Below are 24,542 nucleotides of genomic sequence, written 5' to 3'. Positions count from 1 at the left end.
TCTGGTTTTGAATCTCTGTAGAGAACCAATCTTGGCGACTTGGTGACGTCAAGACTTTGGGATGCCGCACACGGTCACTGCACCTGGATTTTTTTCCCACCAAATAATAGTTCCAACTTGTAACTCCCCTAGAACCACAAATTGCCATTTCTACTTTTTCTATTCATGGGTAGCTTAAACATGAAGTCTCCATTATATAACCTAATTAAGGCAGGTTTAGAGTTTGTTCGGCTTATATTACCACTTTGGAGCCAGGCTGTTTCCCCTGCTTCCAGTCTCTACAAATTAATCTTCTCTCTTGGTCGGAAAGAAAGCAAATGCACGTATTTCCCAAAATGTCAAACCATTCGCTTAAATACAACAATAATAATTTTGACTTTATTACACATTGCATTTTTTTTTTTTTAATTTAAATTTTATTTATCCTACAAAAATATTTTTTAATGTTTCCTTCAACAGCTCAAAACGAGCATGACAAATTCAAACTCAAGTCAGCTCAAGTACCATCCCTTATGGTGCTAATCTCATTTCATACCACGCACACACACACACACACACACACACACACACACACACACACACACACACAAAAGCTTTAACTCTGCATACGGTTCATAACTGGCTTCACAGCCTCACTCTGCATGTCTTCGGTGAGAGTTAGAGGTACAACATGCAAATGTCGGTGCCCCTGGAGGAAATGGAAAGGGAAGTTCATTACTCTAATCTAATATTCCTCTGGCTGGATTTTGCGTCGGGGCTCTGCGTTATTGTTCTTCCACAGATGGATGAGCTTTATTTCAGTGACTTTTTTTCCTTATTTACTGTAATCAAGCTGCACTCAGTTGGATGGCTCGTGATAGAGAGTTGTCAGCTCCGTTGAAGCCCCACGCCCTCTCAGGGTGTTATCAAGTGGCCGGTCTTATTAGATATGTGACACATCACATCACACCGATAACCTACCAGATAGAGCTTCCAGTTTTTTTTTTTAATGTTTACAGGCAGGTTATCTACTTGCAAAGAGAAGGAAAAAGTTGAACTGAATCATCAATGTTTTATCATTTCAGATTTATGAATTTTTCAGCAGCCGGGGAGCTCTTCAAATGCGAGCCAAGTCAACTTCGGAGAGGCTTGCTGAGAGCTCGGCTGTGTTTGTAGGCTGCTTGACATGCACTCACTAGTCTCCTTCACGTGCATCAAACTCTCTTCCTCCTTTTTTTTTTTTTTTTTTGTACTAACACTGTTCACTTTCTGCGGCTTTCGCCAGTTTCTAAACCTCATTCAACATTCCTTGCCATTTCGCTGTAACTGCACTACTTGCCTCGAACTCTCTTCTTCAGTTATTTATTTGGTGACTTCTGTTAGCGTCTCTGCTCCTGCATTTCTTAGTCTGTTGCTCTTTGCGTTTCGCTTTTGATGGGAAAATGTCGACTGAATTTGCAACATCTCTGCTTCAGCTGTAGTCGAGGTGAAGTGCCATCAGTGGTTGCTGTTGACATATGGTTTTTGTTACCTTGAATCTTTGAGAGTTTTTTTATGTGCGTTTGTTTTCCATTTCCAGTCATGCCTCGCTCCTTTATCTTCAGTTCCAGCCCAGCCCCTCCTGCTCTGCAGTCCAGTCTCTCTGCTTTTTTACTCTCCACTGCAGACCCGCCTTGAGCAGCCGAAAGCAGGCTAGCTCCTCAGGGACAGTGTGCTGTGTGCTGGATGGATGACTGGCTGGCTGGCTCCATGTGTGGATGTACAGATGACTGGAGGGCTGGAAGTAAAGATGACTGCCTTCTTGCAGGATCAGAAAGAAAAGAAAAGAAAGCTTCTAAAGAGCTAGGGAAATTTAGAAGGAACTGGCATATTGTTTGGTCATATATATTTTCTTGTTGAGTTGCCACGTAACCGTGCATGAATGTGACCACTGCCCCGAATGAGCCACCATAGCAGATTGTGAGGTTAATAGTGGGAGATATTTTTTCCGTTTTTAAATAATGTTGTCATTTACGGAGACAAATGAAAGGATTAATAGAAAAAAGAGAGGGGGGAAGATATAAAACAAAGGTCCTCTTGTGCTTTATTTTTTTTTACGTTAAAACTGCAGTTGGTAACTTTGAGCAAATATGATTTAAAGTTATTTTTATAAACCTGTCACTATATCCTGACAATAGAAAATATCATGTTCCTCTGTCCTCCTGTAAGACAACCAATCGGAGCCGAGGAATCTCTACAGCAGCTGTCAATCACTGCTTGTGAAGCTTGTGAATTCCGATCAAATGGTCAAACTAGGCAGCGCTGATCAAATATGAATCAATATTTTGTTACTGTAATGACCATTTCTCTCCTCAAACGTTTTCAGAAACGTCTTGTAGTGTACTGTTTAGCTGTAAAATGAGAAAGTTTGCGCTGGCTGGTGGGCGGTGCTTTGTTTCTGGCTCAGGGTTCCTCTGACTGTTTCTTTGATTGTACTTGTTGTCTCGAACCCGGGCCACTGCTGTAATGACTCGGCCTCGAGCTACCAGGGTGCCCCTGTAACTCTGTTTAGAAGTTAATTTTAAAGGTTCTCTGTACGATATTCAAAACATTAATATTACAGCAAACAACTATTTGCTATGTAAAGATATAGAGGAGTAATGTCTACCTGAGCAGCCCAGTCGCCAGCAAAAGATGTTGTCATTGGATATTTCTAACCTCAACCAAGTAGTCCTGTTGCCTAATCCTAACCAATCTTTTCACAACGTTAACCATGTGGCATTTTGTGTTTCTGCAAGCGTGATACGACACTGATATGACAACAATTCATGAAACGTATTTTTGGTTCAGAAACGTTGCCATTCAACGTATCCGTGGTTTGCATTAAAGTCCAAAGGCAAAAAAAATGTTCTGCCGATTGGGTTGACCTGAAAAGAGACTGAAGTCACTCTCCCTCTGTGTGTGTGTTGTAATCCAAGTTCCTCTGTGTTTTGTTGACATAGCCGGGCCGGCAGTGCGTGCCTTTTAGTGCCATGTGAGCATGCCCCTCTGGCTAGCTCATGGCCGTCGCTCTGCACTGCTCTCATATGGCAGTTATAGCTGATAAAGCCGTCTTGGCTGACGGCATCACCGCAAAAGCGTAGCGCCCACCCTCCGGTTCCCCTGACGGAGATAACAGTGTTACAGTAAGCACTGTTGCCGTTGTTTGCACTGTTAGTGCTGTTAGCACCGTTAGCTGTTTTTCACGTGAAGCACCTTTTTTTAAAGTTTTACTATTATTCCTGATTATTAGATTCATACTAGGGCTAAACTGTAGGTCGTTGCCTTAGGATGTGAGGGCGCACCTACTTCATTATCTGCATTACTGTGAAGATGAAAACGAGCAGTAAAAATCCCACCTGCTCGGTAAGTGGGTTGGTCGATGGATCTGTCAGCAGAGGTATCAGAGCTGGAGGGGTTGTGATGGCCAATGAAAAGAAGCTTTTATCTTGTCTTGTTAACAGTCCATCATTGTGGGTTTAGTAAATTGGCCGCAACTGATGCCAGAAAACTTTGATGTGTTGTTCTTCTCTTGTACCTTTAATGTCGTTCCTTGCTGTTACCCAGCAGCTTCTGAGCAGCTGCCAGTGATGCTGAATGTGTTGCTGCGGGGACTGTAACAATGTGACTGCTGTCCAACAGAGACAGCCTCTTTGATCTGACACCCGAGTATAGACAGATTGTGTTTGTGTATCGTGCTTTACGTGCTTGTACCGTTCACTTTATCCAGATTTAGGTTAGTCTGTATACTAAACATGGACTGATTCAGAAGTTGTTAAAAGTTTTTTCCTAAGTTCCAAACTTAAATGATGATTTCAGGATTCAGAAACTGAGCACCACCCGCAGGATTTGCTAGTTTTCTCCGTTTTTATATGAAATATCTCTGGGTTTTGGACTGTTGGTCGGACAAAACAAGATATTTGAGGACTTAAGCTTGGGCTCTGGGAAACTACGGAGGATAAATCAACAATTAAAAAATAACCATTAGTCGCAGCCCTAATATCAAGTGCTTTTAGTCCCTGCTTAAGGGCTGTGTAGTAGGGATGTGACAGTGAGAACATTTTCTCACGGGTTAATAAACTTGTGTCAACACGGGTGTTACCAATTACACCGGACATTGTACAATAAAAGATGATGGTCAATATATGTAGCGCACTTACTTTGATCTTTACCGTCGGGTGGAAGTGTGTTTAGCCTCTCTGGTCAAGCTTTCACTGCCAGGCCGCAGGTTTCCACCTGGTGCTGCTCTGCAGCGCACACCGGCTGTGAATGCTCCGCCTTCATCGCAGCGTTTACCTCATCAACGTCATGGTTCCCTTACAGCATGCGGTTTAAATCTGAAGTATTGCCAAATAGGGCACTTTTGCTTTTCGCTTTGCATCGTCTTGTCTGTCAACTCTCTCTCGTCCCGTGTGTGAAATCTGACTCCTGCTACTTTGAGCTCCTCTGTGACACTATACGGAGCAGATGCATTCACTGTCAGTTTGTAGCGTCCGTCGTCCGGCTTTGTATTGATAACACGGCACTGATACGCCAAAGTTAACTAAATGGGTTTTATTTCTGTAAAAAAGCAAACACGACGGTGGGGGCGGTGGGTACGTAATGTAATCGGTGTGTAACACCGGTAACACCGGTAACACCGGTAACACCGACTACCGAGGCAAGCCTACTGTATAGTCCAAAAACAGAGCTTATAGCCATGTGCCACTTTAAGACTTTCTCTTGCTTGACCACTTCTCTCCTCTGTGCTGCACTTGAGGATGGCTGGCAATGAAACTCCATTCACATCATTGCATAGTACCATGTCATGTAAAGATGCACTGTAACACACATCCTCATTTACAGACAGAAGTTGTGGTTAAGGTACAGTAGCTGAGATGTGTCAATCTTTTCAAACTGATCCTGATGTCCTATCACTCAGCCCTAATTAACAGCCAGCTGTAATAGCAGTCAATACAAATGTATTACCTCGCACGGCAGCTGGATTCTCGCAATGTCACAAGACCTCTCTTGACTAACGATTGACTAACGACTCACATGACTCATGTGACTAATGATACTACTGAGTCACGTGACTAGTGAGTGCCTAACAACTCACGTGACTCACAGGACTAACGATACCAGTGAGTCACTTGATTAACGACTGATGTGACAAAATAAGCCAACATTGACTTTTGGTGTCACACAGGACTCAAACAACGGTCTCCTGGGTAAAAGTCCTGTGTTTGTTTGATCCATTCACCACCACCCCACGCACCCACCCTAAGCCACCCACCTATCGCTCTGAGCATCTAATAACGACGCGGATGGGTTTACATTGGAGTTAGTTGAAAGGGTGCCTCCGTCCGTTGGTATCAGACGCAGAGGGGCGCTGACCAAGCTACGGTATTTGACGAGTTGGGAGTGAGACCGGGTTGACTGCACACATGAATATACAAACCAGAAGGAGGTGATGTACGGTAATGGTCCTCCTAGTGAGCTGGAGGGTGAAGGCTTTTAGACATTTTCTTGCCAGCTGCTGCGCCGGCTGGACACCGGCCTCCTACAAAAAACTCTGCCCTGTTCTACTTTGTGCCCTTGGCAAAAACTTGAGTGTAGTACAGTAATATGCTTATCTGGCTGTGACACAGGTCTTCCATATCAGGCCAGACAGACAGAAGTCCACACAGACTTGACTGGCAGTGTCTTCGGTGAGTGAAGTCTCTCCGGACCGTGGCTGAGCTCCTCTTCCTCACTGCCAGTTAAAGAGGCCATCTGTAAGACTTAGCTGAGCTGGGGGAGGACCCGCCAGGGTCCTGATTAAAGTGATGAGCTGTAAAATGGAAGGGGGGGGGGGGGGATGACAGCCGGCTGCTGCCTGCTACACTGAGCTTCATCTTGTCTGCTGGGAGACGAACCTTACTGCTCTACCTGTTTCCTCCTGTCACTGTAAATAGGTTTGTTTATGTCTACAAGCCTGAGACTTGCTGTACAGTGGAGACTGTTAGGGGGTGCACTGCTTTACTTCTGCTCCCTATCGATCCATCATTATTAGTGGACTGTCGGGGTGTGTGGACTGTGCGGGGCTTTTGTAAATTTTGGTTTCCACTGACTAATTCCGCTTAGGTGCAGCACAGTTTGTAAACAACTGACACTTAGTAGACTATCATCTTGGTGTGTGTGTGTGTCACATTTAATGATGTTAAGTTTGTGTCTGCAGCAAGCCTTTTGTCAAACAGCATCTGTTAGCATTTTGTCTCTCTCTAGCTCTTGTTACAGACATCTTCATGTAAGCAGACTGCACTTGATCCAAATAATGTTTGGAATACAGCACATTTTCAAAAGCCAAGTATTGGAGGATTATAAAGAATTTTGCAGAGCAATTTTTCAGGACTTAATATGATGCTGATATGACGACTGCACTTTGTGAAACCAGTTTATTTAGATGAGGTGACTCTAGGGAGGCCACAATACCAGAGATTTAGCAGTCGATACCAATACCAGTGAAATTCCAGATTCTCAATACCCAATTTGATACCACGGTCAAAAACAAAACAATAAATTCCATCTACTTCAACATACTCTCCTTTATTACCGTTTGCATATTTTGCAAATTTATTATTGATCCCTGATGATCCGCCTCAAATTTCTCACAAAAAAAAAATTATTACAAGATTACATTTGAACGCATCATGATAGCGTTGCAAGTTTTACCTACACCCAATATTCATTTACCTATTTATTCATTACTAAATAGAGCTTGAACACATCACAATATAACTGAATGCAACCTCCGTACATTTAGCCAAGCAGGACTGTGCTTTTCACCAGCTGCTAACAGATAACGTTACTCTCCTCCTGCCGATTTCAACACGGATTTATTGTTCATATTGTAGCTTTATCAGGGACATTTGTACTCTGCACACACTACAAAGAAGCACATTTCAAGGAAGTCAGAAGATTTTAGGATGACTAAATCTCATCTTTTCCAAGAAAAATAACATCATCGAACACCATTCGCATTAGAATATTAAACTTGTTTCGAGGTAACTGGTCTTGATTTTTATGTTAAAATACCAATCAATCTTTTTTTAGGTGGAGTTGAAAATAAATGATGGTTGTCAAATTCTCATCCCGAACATAATAGAGAAAAATGGCTTTGCTCATTTCAATCAGAGCAATCGTCAGGTACAAAAGAGTCAGAATAATACAACACTCAACACTTAATCTTGTCCTGTTAGAGACCTACATTGTTAGTAAAATATACAGTAGAAAACATTGTTTAACGTGTGAATAAGTAACAGGACATGCCGCTTACTGTGCTGTCAGTCATTTTGTATAATTTGTTTTGTACAAAAACATCTCTTTTTAGAAATATAGCAGCATTAGAGGCATTTATCTCCTTTTAATATTCAGGGTCTTAACTTTAATTAGTTTACTCAAACTGACACATTTTCTTTCTTGTTTTAAATCTTAACTATGGGATTGTTTTTTTCGTTTGCTTCAAAAGAATTCATCCAATGAGACTGTTGTCAATGCAAAAAAGTACAGCACTGGTCATTCGCTTAAAGGTGATAAATGCGAGATTGGGAGCATTTCTATTGCCTCCGCACGGCTCTCAACATGGCGACAGCTGAGCCGGTGGTTCTTAGCTAACGATGCTTACAGCGAAAACAAAGGCAACAGTGCTGACAGAGCTAACGGTGTTAACCTGGGGGGTAACCAGAGGATCGGTGCTAACACTTCGACGATGGCACGGTCGGTCGGGGCGGCGTTATGAGCTGTGCAGAGCAGTGGCTATTGCGCTAGCCAGTGGGGCACGCTCACATGCTTGAACATGCACTAAAAGCTTGTGCGGCTAGCCCGGCTATGTCATCAAAGCTCAGACACACACAGAGGGAGAGTGACTTCATTCTCTGCTCAGGTAGACATTACTCCTTTTTATCTGAACAAATAGTTGTTTAATGCCCTTATTGCTCTGGATATCATATAGATCATCTTTAAAACAACCCAACCACCTACAGTACGTGACCTGTGTTTACAACGTGTCTGACTTGTGAGACTGGTGTTTTCTAATCCCATCTCCTACCTACACTCGTGTTGGTTTCATGACCACAAGTTATTTCAGTCTCCTAACGTTGTCTGGGTCTTAACCGTAGAGGTGGCAGATCAGAAAACACTCCTATAAATTGGTTTGGTCATCCTGGAAAGCAGCGATGACCAACCCACAGTATTTTGTTACATAGGTGTGAAGACTTGTTGGGCATGTTTTCCTGCCAGTAGGGATGCTAGATCAGAAAATGCTAAACAAAAAGCAACCTTTGTAGTGGTTCAGGTTTGAGGACGAGTTGCGTTTGAACGTTGTTAGCACAGATACATTCTGGTGTTAAGTATCTGCATCTGAGCCAGTTGAACCATTGATCTTCCAGCCCTGGCATTACTTTGAAGGGGAATGAGTTTTGCAGTTAATCACTGCAGATAAAAATACAGTTCAACTCCCATTCTCCTTTGCAGCCAAGCTCATATGCACAGGGATAAGAGACTGCTTTGTTTGGTTTGCTGCCTGTTTCATGCGGGACTCATTACTACAGTTTGTTGGTATCGATCATAGCCGTGAAGACCTTGAACTCGACTTTATTAAGCGCTCACATGAGGAGCGACAGCCGCAGTTTAAATGGGATTGAATTAATGTGGGAACACATTTATTGACCTTGAAGCGTAGCCTACCACACAGCTTCCTTCCTTCACTCGTCAGTCAGGTGAAGGTAAAAACCTGTATCTGACAGTATCTTCACATCATGAAAATAGGGCCAGCGTCTGAAGGCGGTGATCTAATGACAGACTCCGGTCATGGAGCCATCGTGCTGGAGAACAGAGGGAAGTGGCACTCCATCGACTGGGCTGTGACAGCAGGGAGGCTGAGTGTGAAGGCGGGCGGGCCACTGTCACCCTGGGGAGTTTTAAAAGCCCTGCGCTGAGACAGCCACAGACTCCTCTCCGCTGGACTGTCTGTCATGTACAGCTGGTTTTTGTGGAGCTGCAGCAGCCTCTCGTTCAGATCTGGTGGCTCAGACACACACTACAAATTCCTCTGGTTTCCTCACCTACATTCACCTTCACATACATACGGATGGGACGCAATATTCTATTGCAGATCGCGATAAAAAACAACAACAATAAATTGATCATGGTGAATTTCCATTATCGAGATGATCATGAATATCTTCATGTGTGACTTGAAAAAGCTGTCCAGCTCGCCATCATGGTGGAGAAGTGAAAAATTGTGCCTTATCCTTTATTTATTCAGGAGAACCTTGTATTTTATGATTATCTTATTTAAGGGCAGGGTTGACGATGTTATCCAGTATCCACTATTTGTTATATTGGTTGAAATGGTCTTTACACCCCGACGGAGCTCCTGGCGATGCTACTTTCAAAGTATGCTAGCTTTCCAACATCGTCGACCCTACCTTTATGATTTTTGTTTTTCACTTAAAAGGATGTTCACTAAAATAAGGTGTGTCCTATCTGTGATGCCGTAAAAATATTTGTTTACAAAATGTAAGGTAAAGTGATTCTAGTATATTTTAATGCCATTTTAAGAGTTTTAAGAATATTTTGCTGAATATCAGGATAATGTTGTGAATCGCAGTTGTTTTGGCCTGGATAATCGTGACATATCGTCCCATTCCTGCACATAAAAAAATGCTCACATTCCAAGACTAGAGAGGACTATCATTTATTACCAAATCCTGGAGACAGTGGAGGTGTGTTGTCTGTCTGATCAACAAAATGTTTTAGTTAACATATACTCACTTCTCAGCTTATGAGATTTCAGTGTGATGTTTTATGTACATATTTGTTGGGATTCAGTTTTGTTTGTGGACATGGAGCACAAGAAACAAGACTAGTTATCTACCATGCTAGCAAAGAGCCGCTGCTGCCATTTTGGACTGAAAACACATATTATATTTCTAATATTTTATTGTTCAACACAGGCCATTTCGGTAGTATATGAGCATAAAATAGAAATAAGTTTGTTTTACTTTTTTTTTTTTTAGGCAAACGTTTTACTGGCGTCCAGTAGTCGCTTTCAGTCCAAAATGGCAGAAGCGTAGCTCTGCTGCCGGGTGCTGATGTTGCAATGGAAAGAACAATTGACTTTCACTTCTTGGCAATATATGTTCTTTGATGCTATAGCCCCTTTGTTGGGCTTTAATGCTAACAAGCTTACTGTATTTTCAGCAGATCTATTTACAATGTTTACCATCTAAGCAGAGCATGTTAGCATGCTAACATCTGCTAATTAGCACTAAACTTATAGTACATCTGATGTTGATGGAAAGACCACAGGTTTGCAGGTATACGTATTGTCATGAATTGCGAATTGACATTTTGACCTGATGGTGGCACCAGATGAAGTGTGAGGGGAGTCAGTGGGATTCATCCATGAATGTGGACCATGAATGTCTCTATACAATTGCATTGGCAATCCACCCAGTAGCTGTTGATATATTTCAGTCTGGATCAAGTGGTGAACCCATCGACCGATGTAATTATCACTACACCATGAAATCATCTTGTATTGATATGCAACTTGATTACGATATGCAAACCTCTAAGCACTGTAAGCCTCAAGTTGCCCTCATTCTATGTAAGTATATAGAGGTAAAAATGTACAACTCACTGCATTGTATTTGAAAGCAATGTTGTCTAAAGAAACCAACCCTGTCGTCTGATCATTTGGGAGTCAGTTGCCAGGTGTTGGGGGTGTCCTTGAACACAGTAATGTGTTTCCAAGCTGTTCACTCTGGCACAATCATTGGACAATAATTGTCTTTTAAATCTGTACGTTTCTTTTCATTCCATATTGACATGAGTGAGAACCACTGTCTCTGAAAAAGTAGGAAATCAATAAAACAAACAAAGCCACCAGTCCTAGCTTAGATGAAGATGGAAACGACAAGCATATATAGGCAATGACATGAACACATCACGGTGCTCATACATATATGCATCCATCTTTTACAACAGGTTGTATGCTAATTCAACTTGTGACCCCACTCTGACACCATTATTGCTGACTCACAAACATCACGGGAATGCTGATTACAAACAAATGGGGGATTCCAATATACAGTGTGTAAATGCAGGGTCACACACAGACTCAGACTGTTATGGTGTGATTGATGTTATTTATTGCTGCTTTAAATGTCAAAGCCGCACATCACAGTGTAGTTTTGGCCACCATTCCTATCAGGAATAAAAAAAATACTGACGAGGTTCAATTCAGACTGGGTGAGAAACAAACCTCACAGTTAGGTGGACTTATTTTAAAGAGAAACTGAAGGCAAAACGGTAAAATTATGACCCAAACTGTCCATTGTAAACATCCATCAAAGTTTACAAAATAACTTCCCAGTTCAACTTTGAACTAGGTGGGGACGGTGTGTCAATATATGCATGTAACAAGCATATATTGACACGCCGTCCCCACCTAGGTCAAAGTTGTCCTTTCAAAATAAAATTCCGTCTTCACAGGAAGTTAGGTTGAAACCACTGACTAGTGACTCGTATGACAAAATTAGTCAACGTTGACTTTTAGTTTCACAATCAACAAAGTCCTGTGTTTGTTTGACCCTTCTGCCACAACTCCCTACCCGCCCTAAGCACACTTTATATAGTTGCACACATAATATGTCAGTTGCTCTGAGCGTCTAATAATGCAGCCCTGTCTCCTACAAAATTCCGTTCCCATACAACTAAAGTGCGTTCTCAAGTACGTTTCTCTCAAAACATATTTTCTCCTGGATTACGGTCGCAGTTTTAAACAGTTTTAAACAGTTTTAAACACGTGGTTAACATTGTAAATTATAACAAAACAGAAAACGCAACAAAAGTACTTGTTAGGTTTAGTAAAAAAAAACATCATGGTTTGGCTTAAAATGACTACATTTGTTACGTTATTAAGTTACGGACGTAAATTAAAACAAGTGAGCATTGATGTTTAGTTTCGCACAGGACATGAACTGTAGTCTCCTCGTTGAAAGCCCTGTGTTTTTTGACCCATCCACCACCCCGACCTCCTCCCTACGCAGACTTCCGCGGACTATCATTGCAAACATATTTGCGATACGTTATAAACAAACCGCAACGAAATATGTTTTCTTCGAAATGTAATTCACAATGCATTTTTCGTTGTATGGGAACGTCATTTTTAGGAGACAGGGCTGAATGATGACGCAGGTGGGTTTACATTGGAGTTAGTTGAAAGCCAGGTGCGTTGCATACAGACGCTAAAGGGTGCCTCCGCGCGTCGGTATCAGATGCCGAGGGGCACCATTTGACAAGTTGGGAGTGAGATTGTGTTGACCCCGTTGGGTATGTTGTGTCAATGTTGTAGTTTTCCCAGATCTCAGCAATTACTTTGGTTTTTACAGTTATCCTAACTGAATGAAATGATTGCCAAAACTACAAATGTAAGACTGAAATTGTAATACACTAGTATTATCCTTTAAAAGAAAACTGCAAAACTGTGGGTAAGAGCTCCGTCCAGAAGTAGCTGGATTTAAGGGCAAAATCTCTGAAGGACACAAAGTTCTCTTTATGCAAAGTTTCCTGTTTAAGTGTCAATTTCCATGCACTAGTTTGGTGTAGCTCGTTGGCATCAACAGATTAATTTTCTTCCCTGCCAGACAGAACTGCCAGAACTGTTGATGAGATATATTTCCAAAGTGTGAAGGTGTTTCACCATGTGTGATTAGATAGCTTAATATGCTGCTCCCCTATTTTGGCAAGTGCTGGTGGTGGAGGAGGCGCACGGAAAAGCACATCGCCTGTGAAAAGAGTTTACACAAGCTCATGATTTCCCTTCCATTTTGACTTTATTCCCTCAGATGTTGGGAGAGCAGTTCACGCCCCGGCACACATCACAGAGAGAGTGGTGCAGCTGTTCAGGAGGAAAAGTGAGTTTACCTTCTTGGCCTCCATCCAGCAGAAGTCCTCCACGTCAGGAGTCATATTCTCCATCCACGAGTCCGAACACAGGTAATCCGTCTGTAATCCTCTTCATTTTTGGCCCCGCAGCTCCTTTTTTTCTGCACAACTTTACTTGCACGGCTTGCCGGAGCGCTCTCGTTTTAAATTAAACCCGGAGATGAATTCTCATCTCGCTGCATAGCTGTTTGCAGATGGCTGTTGATGAGGTGTAGTAAAGTAAAGATCAGTGTGAGATTACTCCACTGCCAGGGAAAGTCAGTGTGTGATAGGAGGGCAAGTCTGCGGGGCGGAATAATGCAGCGTATCCTCCTGTATGCTCGGGGCAGAAAGATAACCTTCCATGTATTGTGTCTGTAAGATGAGTGTGAAGTACTAAGCAATGCCGAGCATGCTGATAATGCTGAACTTTTATCGTAGAACGCTGCATAAACAGACATGTCTGACTGGGGCGGCTACACCGATAACTAGAATATATGGCCTTGTAACTGAGCTGCGATGAACTACCAGAACACAGAAATAGGTACACATCTTTTTTTCTTTTTTTTTTTTTCTCTGAGTAATAATTTGAGCATTGGTAATCTCCTCTCGAGGAGTCTTATTGAATTCGTAGCAGTGGGCTGAATCTTGCTGCAGAATGCGATGGCTGCAGGACATCAGCGAGTGGCAGCAGCGAGCTCACCCCCCCGACCCCACTGAGAAACTCTACAACTGTGAATTGTTTTTAAAGGGCAGGCAACATTGATTTTCCTCCACTTGTCTGAAGGTAAAAGCCTTCAGTTGTGTAAAACACACAGTCCGATTGGGCATGTGAGGGAGTGTGTGTATATGTGTAAGACAAAGGCAAAATCATACGCAGTGGCAGAGTGAAGCAGAGGCCCTCTCAGCTGATGGAGAGAGCTGTTGTGTAGGGAAGGCGAGTCCTCTGAAACAGCGCTTCCCAACCTGGGGTTGATCTGAGGGGTCACCATTAAACAATATGTTATAGTTGATAGTTGTTTTTCTTACTTTTCTATAATTTTAGCTTATATTCTTGTGAAATACTAAATACTATCAATTCTGGCCTCTAAGAATCCTTCTTGGAGAAATCAGAAAGAGAGTCCATAAAGTCCATAACCAGTGATTGGGGGTCACAAGTAGACATTGCTTCATTTTAAGGGGTTACAATCAGTGCTGTCAAAGTATAATAGCAACGCAATTGACAAATCTGCCTTTAAAGTAGATTTTGAACAGATAAAAAAATGTGATTAATTTGCGATTAATCACGATTAACTACGGACAGTCATGCAATTTGTCGTGATTAAACATTTTAATCGATTGACAGCCGTAGTCACAATACAAAAATGTTGGGAACCACTGCTCTAAAATGTAGTAAAAGCTACAGGTTATTCTGCACTAAAAAATAGTTACAGGTTTGATCGACTTTGTTAGACACAAAAGCTGTGTTATACTGTAAGTTAGAACTTCAAAGAATACCTACAACATTGGAGCTACTTCGTGAAAATATAATAATATCTAAATATCAGCTCAAATGGTCAAAAATATGACAATATTTTCTTGCACAATACTTTTTTATTGCAAGCAGTTAATAGCATATTGCACAAATCTTTATGTACAAAACCAATAATTCACTTTTTATTAAACTTTCCAAGAATATAGAACAGTTCAGCTACAACAATAAAATGCTGCTTACATGTTAATACATCACTAATTATTAGCCTCTATAGTAATATAGAATTGCAACATATATCATAACAATGACTGTTCTCCATCATAAGTACTAGGGTTGGGTGATTGGACGAATATATTTGAATGTAATGTATACCCACTCATGTCTCACCCACTGTCACACTGGCATGAGTGAGTCTGCGACTTGCTGCAAGTCGGTTTGTATACAGAAGTTAAGCCGCCACAACGGTTGCAATGGCAACAGTACACACAAAAATGTCCGCCGCTCTGACCGTCCTGCAATGGTCGTGTCTAGAAGGTAACTCGCAAATTGCGAAAACTTGCAGTAACTTGCAAAAACTCTTGCGAGACTCAATGCCTAACCTTAACCATTCGAGGTCAATGTCTAATCTTAACTATTCAAGGTCAATGCCTAACCTTGACTATTCAAGGTCAATGCCTAACCTTAACTATTCAAGGTCAATGCCTAACCTTAACTATTCAAGGTCAATGCCTAACCTTAACTATTCAAGGTCAATGCCTAACCTTGACTATGCAAGGTCAATGCCTAACCTTAACTATTCAAGGTCAATGTCTAACCTTAACTATTCAAGGTCAATGCCTAACCTTAACCATTCGAGGCCAATACCTAACCTTAACCATTCGAGGTCAATGCCTAACCTTAACTATTCAAGGTCAATGCCTAACCTTAATCATTCTAGGTCAATGCCTAACCTTAACTATTCAAGGTCAATGCCTAACCTTAATCATTCTAGGTCAATGCCTAACCTTAACTATTCAAGGTCAATGCCTAACCTTAATCATTCTAGGTCAATGCCTAACCTTAACTATTCGAGGACATTTTGCAGACGATGCATGCTTTTACTTCAGTGAGGTTTTGAATGCAGGACTGTTGATTATAATGGAGAATTTTTTCTTTGTGGTATTGCTACTTTTACGTTAAGTAAAGAATCTTTGTCCACTGGTGTGTGTGTGTGCCTGTGCACTTACCTTTCTCCAAGCACATCTTGTATGATCCACCCTTGAAGAGAAATGTGTTGGCCCCTGCTGTGCTTTTAAGGTGACCCTGAGAGTTGCCCATAGTCCCCTTTCTTTCTATCTTTCTCTCTCTCTTATCTCTCTGTCAGTGTCTCTCTCTCTCTGTCTCTCTCACATTACCTGCAGGCATAATTGCCACACAGCGGGCTGGTCAAACAACAGCGAGGCTAAATGGAGCCAGCTGACTGTACTTTCCTCCTCCTTCAGGCACAATGACATGCACCACGCAGCATATGTAGCTCGGAGGAGTGCTCGGACTAAACAAATGTTGCATTACAGGCACTCAGCCATGCTCAAACACAGCCACTTGTTATACTGGGGTACAGTATACTGATTCCTGGAGCCAGACATTTATAGTAATCAGAGGGTTGTTGAGTTTAAAAAGATCTGTTTTCCCAAATTACAACAAGACATATTTCTGCTCTTAACCCTAGTGATTTGTAGGCATACTCACACTGGTTTTATTTGCCCAAGTTTTGAGCAATAAGTCCTCTAACCAAAACAGCAAATACATGATATGTCATTGGCCTCCAAAATAACCAAAACGAGCGTATTCTGATCAAGACGACATTTGGCAGTGCCTCATAAAAATGATTCATGACTTTTTTTTTTCTGATCGGTCACCGCTGCGGCTAGATTAAGGCACAAGAAGAGAACAATTGTGGTCATGCTTTAAAGAAACCAGTGTTTACTTTTAGTATAGGCAACGGGATGTGGACAATTGTCTTCAAGGTCAAAGAGAGGATTGTTGACCCACCCATCCACCATAACCTCCTGCCTAAGAGGATTTGCGGTGGCATATCAATGACTCTTTTTACATGCACACTAAGGGCGTTTTCAAATTAGGTATGATTGATTCGTACTGTGCCCGAGTAAGATAGCCCCCCGTCTCCACTCCCCCGCGGCTCAGCTTTCACATTAGTAAAGTTGTTCCGTACCCGAGTACCCTTGCGTCATCATCCATGTGTATTTGTTTATGTTGAGATCAGCTGTTCTAGCAGCAGATCATCGTAAAACACTTCATTCAAACTTGACAGAAACAAAATAAAACTCTCTTCTTCTTTCCAACAATCACCAACTCTGGTTTGGTCGAATCACCAACTCTGGTTTGGTCGAAATCAACCCTTATTTCACTGAGTTTGATGTGAAAATGTGTAGACTCTACACTCTGTTTCCCCCCGCTGTCTCTCTCTCTGCCCGCTGAGCATCTGAGCGACTGTCGTTCTTCGGAGGCAGACCATTAAACTAGCTAAAAAAAAATAACAAACATCGTCCAACCCCATCGCCTACTATTGTCTCGCGTTATTAGCAGTCCACTATCCTGTTTCGGTACGGTTGGCTTTCACACCAGATGCCAACCGTACCCGAGTACACACAAACCGTACTCCAGACCACCTTTTCAAGCGGGCTCCGTACCGTACTCGGGCACGGTTTACACTAATCTAACGAACTGGACTTTGGGTTCCCTGATGTGAAAGCAATATAATATTCTACTATTATTACCTCCGCCAAGGCCGAAGGCCTAGGACGGAGGTTATGTTTTCACTGGCGTTGGTTTGTTGGTTTGGAGGATTACTCCAAAAGTTTGTGATGGATTTGAATGAAATTTTTTGATGGGGTGGGGTGCACAATGAACAATCCATTATATTTTGGTGGAAAAATTCCTGAATCAGGATTGTGATCCTCTCCGAATTGTAGTTCCAAATAGGTCAATATTCAGAATTTGATACGGGTCATGTAAACAGCATTGTTTGGATATCCTGAATTAGGCCTTATTCAAAATTGAGCATTTTCCCATTAAGACATGTGGGATATACCGATATTATTCTGGTTTCAGGAGCATTCTTTGGACATGTATACAGCGCATTAGGAACATGCGTCTCATTTGGGGTTATTACGGCAACATAATAACACAACATATAACACAAACCAACTAGCCGACAGTTTGCAGAGATGCATGCCCAAAAGAAAAGCCCACATTTCTGGTCGGAGTGAGAAACACTCCTACTTTTAAACATTATGAAAGACTTGCATATCGACAGGTACTTGGATATGTGCAAATTATCACAATGCCGACCTTTTCAAGAAGGTGGTTGAAGTAATGAAAGAGGCTGCATTAGCTTGGTCAAACAACTCCGCCACCGGTTACGTTGATCGGAGTATGCACGGCTGCATGTAAACGGGAATATTAGTGGAATATTTCATTAGCCATCTAAACAGGTTAGTAGGGATATTGTCTTTTGCAGGGTGAGATCTGTGGATTATTCAGCGTAACAGGATACTGTTACCTTTCAAATGTAAATATCATAAAATCTCAACACATTAGCCTAAATCTAAATATCTACATGACCTGACATCATAGGAGAACTGACTCATAATAATCTCACAATACAGACTGAATATTTAGCCATTTATTCCTTATTTATAACATCCAGCCAGCTACTTGATTTTCAGGCCTCTTCCTTTTCTTTCCAATATTGTGTATTGTTGATAAAGGAGATATTTGGATGCAAATCTAGCCAAGTCAAGCAGCAGGCTGAAGTTATTGTGAGACGAGCTGTTGTGTGAGTCAGACTGCCACACTGCGAGTGTAATTAAATTTGGCGAGATGGACAGAGTGTTGACTGGCTCGGTGCAGACCTGTGCCCCATTGTGACCGGAGATTTGTTCTGAACCTCTGAATCCTCTCTGAAGGCCCTATTAGAGCCCTCGGCCGATGCCCATTCTTTCCCATTATAACACAGGCCTCCCATTCAGCCAGCTAACAGACAGCTAGCTCTACCACTCGGGCCGAATCCAATCATACATTCCTTCTGTCCCTTCTTTACTTCTTCGTCTTTCTCTCAGCACAATCAAACCGCCCTCTCTTCCCTCCCACATCCTCTGCCAGCTCCGCTTTCCCAATATGATAATATCCTCCTCTCCTCCCTCCTCTCATCCTCCGCTCTCCTCATCCTCAAAGTGAAAACGTCCTTTGAATGCAAGCATTTTCTCGCTACCCGCTGCAAAAGCAGAAGAAACTTTTTTTTCTTTTTTTCTGCTTGTGCCCGGCACTGGGGAATGGGGAGAGAAGGTTTATTGCTGCTCCACTAGGCTGAATAGAACAAAAGCCTATTTCTGCCCAGCCAGCAGTTTTCTTGGTCCCGGTAACGCTCTCATTGTCAGCAAGTGGCAGTAGCTGTGTGATGAACTAACTCAAAGCCCGTTCTCTCCACTGCTCTTCCCACCTGAACACTTAAACACACCTAAGATGCTCAGCCAGCTCCTCCAGCTGCTCTGTTCATCTGCCTGCCCCTTTGTCACTCTACAGGTCTGTCTCTCTCTCTACATGCCTCAGTTCATAAGCACCTATACAGGCTTTCCTCTTGTAAGGAAACCTGCTGAGCTGAAATCGACATGAGGTGGGAGTTGAAAACACACACGGAGGTGGAGGAGAGGGACTTTGTAAAATTAGACTTTGTGGTAAAAGTTTGGGGATGTTGTTGAGTAAGCATGGAGAAGTTGGATGCAATAAATATTTTATAGATTTACTTTTAACATGAACAGTTAATTGAACATGAGCACAAGAACAACCCTAAAGTGGAACGTATAAGGTGTCTTGATAGGTAAATCAGTGAGTTTATCAGTCAGAACGAACCTTTATAAAATACTTTAAAATTCTTACCTTCAAGCTGAAGAAGACGAGATTGGAGCAAATATTATTAAAAAAATATATTTTTATAAAACGGTCGCTATATCTTGACAGTAATACATGAAACAGGTAACCTGAAAAAATCATGTGCCTCTGTGTCCTCCGGTGCTCCTAACGGCATCTGCAAGATTTCACAGACCGGAGGAAAACAAGCAGTCAGAGCTGATCTGAGGTCTGCTGCCCATCTGCCGTCTATGAGAGCCGGCTGTCAATCACATGTGAACTCTGACCAAACGGTCAAACTAGGCAGCGCTGATCAAATATGAATCAATATTATGTTAATGTAATGCCTATTTCTCTCCTCAAATGTTTCCAGAATCATCTTGTAGTGCACGGTTTAGCTGTAAAATTAGATAGTTTGTGACCCGGCAGCCATGTTGAGATCTCTTGGGGAAATACCGAGCAACGCTCACATGACCGGAGCACAGCCAATAGGAACGCTCTCGCTCTGAAATGACCTGTGATTGGTCAAAGTCTCCCGTCACGGGCTAGCTTTTTTAATTACTTTGATTTTTTAAAGCCTGAAAACAGAGCAATGAGGAGGAGCAGAAGTCTAGTTTTCTCTCAGAACACTTGAATTACAATATGCTGAAAGGTTATTGTGGAATTTTTACCCAATGATGCTAAAATATTGTTGCCTAATTCCACATCTTTGATTTACACAGTACTGTAAGTTGTATTGACTTCATTGGAAATCCCGTTGTGACGTAAGTCATGTTTTCATTACGTTACACTCACCTGACCTTGTTTTTTTTCCACCTGATACATTGCTGGAGATTATCTTCCCTTTTGAGAGTTTGTACTTTCAACAATATTTTCCATAATCAAATTTATTAGTATTATTAGTTATTAGCAGAAGCAGTAAGTAGTTTTGCAAAATCCATTACAAAAAATGCAACACTTAAGCATTCCTGAATCTCTACAATCATGGCCAGATGTCATCGTAATAGATGGGTCTCCTTTTTGTAGTTTTGGATTGCATCAATCCTCATTGGAATAAATCCTGTCATCTGATAAATTAACTCTCACCATCTGATTCTAACATGCACTCTATATAATAGCCTTGAAAAACAGGTGGGGGGACATATTGCTAAGAAGTATGATCTTTTTTTTTTGTGCCAAAATTGCAATAAGCAATTTGGTTTGTTTATCGTTCCTTGGCAGATGATCTGAAAATTCTTCAAAAGGAAAAAAGGAACTGTTTGGTGCTGTTCTGGGCTGCCACGGCGAATCTCTGCTCTCTGTTTATTTTATGCTTAAATTTGATCTGCAGAATTTTTCCGAAATGTGTTTTGCCATCAGATGGGATTTGTGTGTGAATGGTAGAGAGAGAAAGCCCTGCTGGCTTCGATACTGAACTCCTGATCTCTCCTGTGGAGTAGGGGCTGAGGGATGAGCTGCACCCTCTCACCTCAGACACATACCAGTTTCCACTCTGCACTCCCTGGACTATTCTTCAGCCGTGTTTGTTCTAAGAAAAAGGATGCGATATAGTACAAATGCTGACTGACAACAATTCCCTCTGCTCATCAGAGTCTTCTTCAGAATTTCTGCGAACTAACATAGGCTGACCAAAATGCAGAATTATTTTCCCTTAATCATTCTTGCTGGTGTGCAAACCATCTTGGCTAAGGTGGTTTTAATTGCATGCCTGTTAATAGGACATGTAACATTATTGGAAACCGGACAACCTATGAGCTGTGCCACATACTGTACGAGACACACTTTGTGGACAAATTGGTAGATTTGGCTTGACAGGCCAACCTGAATCATTCAAACAATGAAATTTGCATACAGAGCCTGAAGGCATCGCGCCACATATTGAAGGCTATTACATGATCAAGATAGTTTTGACAGTTGGTCCGTCTGCTGCTGTCTCCATTTCTGTGAGTTTGCCTTTATAAACAAAAATAAAAACCACATCATTGGAAAGAGAAACTCCACATCTGCTTAAGACGCCCATAGGAAGGAAGGAACCCTGAAGAACATCAAGCCCACAGGAAAATAAATTACTCACACAGCACGACAGAGGCTCAGCTTGCTGACTGGCAGCAAAAAGGCGATCTTAGACTCACCCTGCCCCACACTTCCCAGACACCTCCACTGTGTTTGTTGTTAGTTTGAATGACAGGATCCCCTGACGCCCCTGAGACTACCAGACCTCCCTCACCTGTCCAACAGTTTTTAGACCCCAGAGACCTTCACCAGCAAAGAGCTCTCTCTGGCAGAAAAAACATCCCAAAACCCAGAAGTTTCTTTTAACACTTGGATGCTCAACACCACTGACTATTTTTCAGTTTGATACAGAGAGTCAGGGACTAATCTATCAAGATCTAATCTGACATGCTATAGTCTTTAGGTGTACATCAAATAGGATTCTTTTATATGCCTCTGCGCCGGCGACAGCGTTTTTGGGTTGTCCGTCCGTCTGTCTGTACGTCCCATTTTGATGAACTTGATATCTCAGGAACACCTGGAGGAAGTGTCTTCAAATTTGGCACAAATGTCCACTTGGACTCGAGGATGAACGGAGTAGATTTTGGTGGTCAAAGGTCAAGGACACACCAATGTCTAACAGGATTAAATGACGAAGTGGTGACATTTTGAACTGCAACTTGACTGGCTGGTGGAGGCATACAACCACGAGGCGGTTATTCTAGTTTCTTTCTCTCCGTTACTCAGTTTGATTCAGTTTGTTGGACAGTAACTGAGAGGGTAGCTGGCTGTACCAGGGTTAGCTGTTAGATTAGACAACCCAACAGTATAAATTAGCACTAGAATAAACTAGTACTTCTACTTTAACCCTCATCTTACCAACCTATTTGACATACAGTACAAGGACGACCGACTGGGGTCCCGCAAGAAAAAAACTACTGTGAGAAACGACCATCATAACAAAATGTTATCTTATTTCTTCTCAAAACATTATTAGTTATTTAATTAATGTCATCTGAAGGGAAAAAAACAAAACATTTTTTTATGATAAGTTACAGTTAATTTGCATAGTGTGTAAAAATAGACATGAGGAAACGTGTGTCTGCTGCATCTGTCTGTCTCCTTCAAACTGACTGACAGAGTGATGGTGTGTGATACTTTAAAGTAGGACCCATAGCAAACATTTTATCCATCTATTCTATTTGATCTATTTTAACTGCATAAGCTGCAATTGGGTGCTTTTGTACTGAAGTCCCCTAGGACCCCAATACATTTGTCTTTTTAAAAAGCACAAATTAAAACAGAAACAGAACACAATGATATGAAGTCATTAGGAACAAACTGACTGACAAAGTCATGAAAAATTGGAATGAAAGAGTAAAGTGTGTGTGTGTGAGATATGACAACAAGTATACCTCTGGGGTCTGCGGGGACCCCAGTCGGTAGGATGAGGGTTAAAGTGGCAGTAGGCAGTATATTTTTATGGCATCATTGGGCAAAAATTCCACAATAACCTTTCAGCATATTGTGATTAAAAAAGCCAGCCCGTGACGGGAGACTTTGACCAATCACAGGTCATTTCAGAGAGTGAACGTTCCTATTGGCTGTGCTCCGGTCATGTGAGCAGTGCTTGGTATTCCCAAAGAGATCTCAACATGGCTGCCGGGTCACAAACTTTCTCATTTTACAGCTAAACCGTGCACTACAAGATGATTCTGAGAATATTTGAGGAGAGAAATAGGCATTAACGTAACAGAATATTGATTCATATTTGATCAGCGCTGCCTAGTTTGACCGTTTGGTCGGAGTTCGCGAGTGATTAACAGTCGGCTCTCATAGACGGCAGATGGAGAGCAGACCTCAGATCAGCTCTGACTGCTTGTTTGTCTGACAGCTTTAAGTAAATTTTGTTGAAAATACTGACATTCTTTTATTCAAGTAAATAAATTGAATGCAGGACTTTAACTTGTAGTGAGTATTTTCACAGCGTATTATTGCTACTTTTACCTAAGTAAAGGATCTGAATACGTCTACCTCTCTTATGGGAGTTTTCATGAAGCAAGCTCTTGTGGTCATTAAATAGCACTGCTTCTCAGACCATGGTGATTACTGATTCACAAACCCATTGTATCCTAAGTAAGCGAGTTAGCTTTCTCACTGACCTGCATGGAGAGTTATTCCTGATTCGTGTCTTTGGATTTTTGAGAGAAGCACCCGAATGGATGTTTTTTTTATTCACTCCTCTGCACCCCGTTATTCCAATCCATCTGGCCTGTCCATCAACTGTTTAAACCCGATGGCATCGCTGCCCCGATGGACCTCATCGCCAGGAACCTGAGGCGGTCTGCCTTGCACCATGCTTTGCTGCTAATAATGCCACGCTGCTGAACACACACACTGTGTTCACACTCGCTGTGAAAAGAAGAATTAATTTGCTCCTGCTCATCACAGCCTGTTGATCTGTACACCTCAAGCCGGGCTCAGTTTTGATGACGATGTGATGAGATAATCTGCTAAATCCAGAAACTCCATCAAGGATAGTCCACCTGTGACAACTGAAGCACGCGACGCCTCACAACCAATCCCGGTCACATTCTTCAGGTCAGTAACTGAAGGCATCGGTGCGTTTTCCCATCATGGTATCTGGTTTACCTCCTTCTCCTCCCGTCCCACGGACCAGCTCCAGAGTGTTGACCTCCCTATTGAGCAGATAATTGGCTGTCAGCTGCCCTCCATAAAATAGCTGCATGACACCGGGGGTTGAAGAAAAAGGACAGGATGATATACAGCCAACCCAGCACTCTCGGGGCAGCCGTTCATTTCCCAAACTTTTCTCTTACAGATGACGCCGGTGCATTTTGATGAAGACCACTTGTCACCTCTACAGCTTCTTCCCGGAGCTGTCACTGCACTCCTGAGACCCTTCCACCGCCCACAATCTCCATCTCAGGGGACTCTGACGGCGACCCTGCACTGTGCCTGTTTATTTATTACTCAGCAGTTTGAACCAGCAGCTCTCCTGCTCTCAGCACATTTACAAGACTGTGAGGAAAATGGGGAGACGCATTAGCATGAAGTCTCCACATTATGAATATGGTTATATCATCGCTGGTGCTACCTCAGCTTGGATATCTATGTGTTGTATGGTCTGCTGCTAATGAGAAAAAGCTGTTGTTACTTTAAAGCATCGCTGCTAGATCAGCTCCGCCGTGTCCAT

General features: G+C 42.1%; 1 protein-coding gene across 1 annotated transcript in view; it reads left to right on the top strand.

Annotated features, from left to right (window-relative positions):
• The window catches only part of LOC119500673 (protein kinase C-binding protein NELL1-like), a 384,179-nt gene that overhangs the window by 44,196 nt on the left and 315,441 nt on the right, over positions 1-24,542 (top strand). Inside the window, exon 3 of the mRNA XM_037790521.1 lies at positions 12,873-13,023. Coding sequence (XP_037646449.1) covers positions 12,873-13,023 — 151 coding nt within the window. The remainder of the gene's footprint in view (positions 1-12,872; positions 13,024-24,542) is intronic.

The sequence above is a fragment of the Sebastes umbrosus genome, chromosome 2 (genome assembly GCF_015220745.1).
Source record: "Sebastes umbrosus isolate fSebUmb1 chromosome 2, fSebUmb1.pri, whole genome shotgun sequence".
In the NCBI taxonomy this organism is placed as follows: Eukaryota; Metazoa; Chordata; class Actinopteri; order Perciformes; family Sebastidae; genus Sebastes; species Sebastes umbrosus.
Note: the sequence above shows the minus strand (reverse complement) of the source record. Positions and strands in the feature narration are given on the sequence as shown.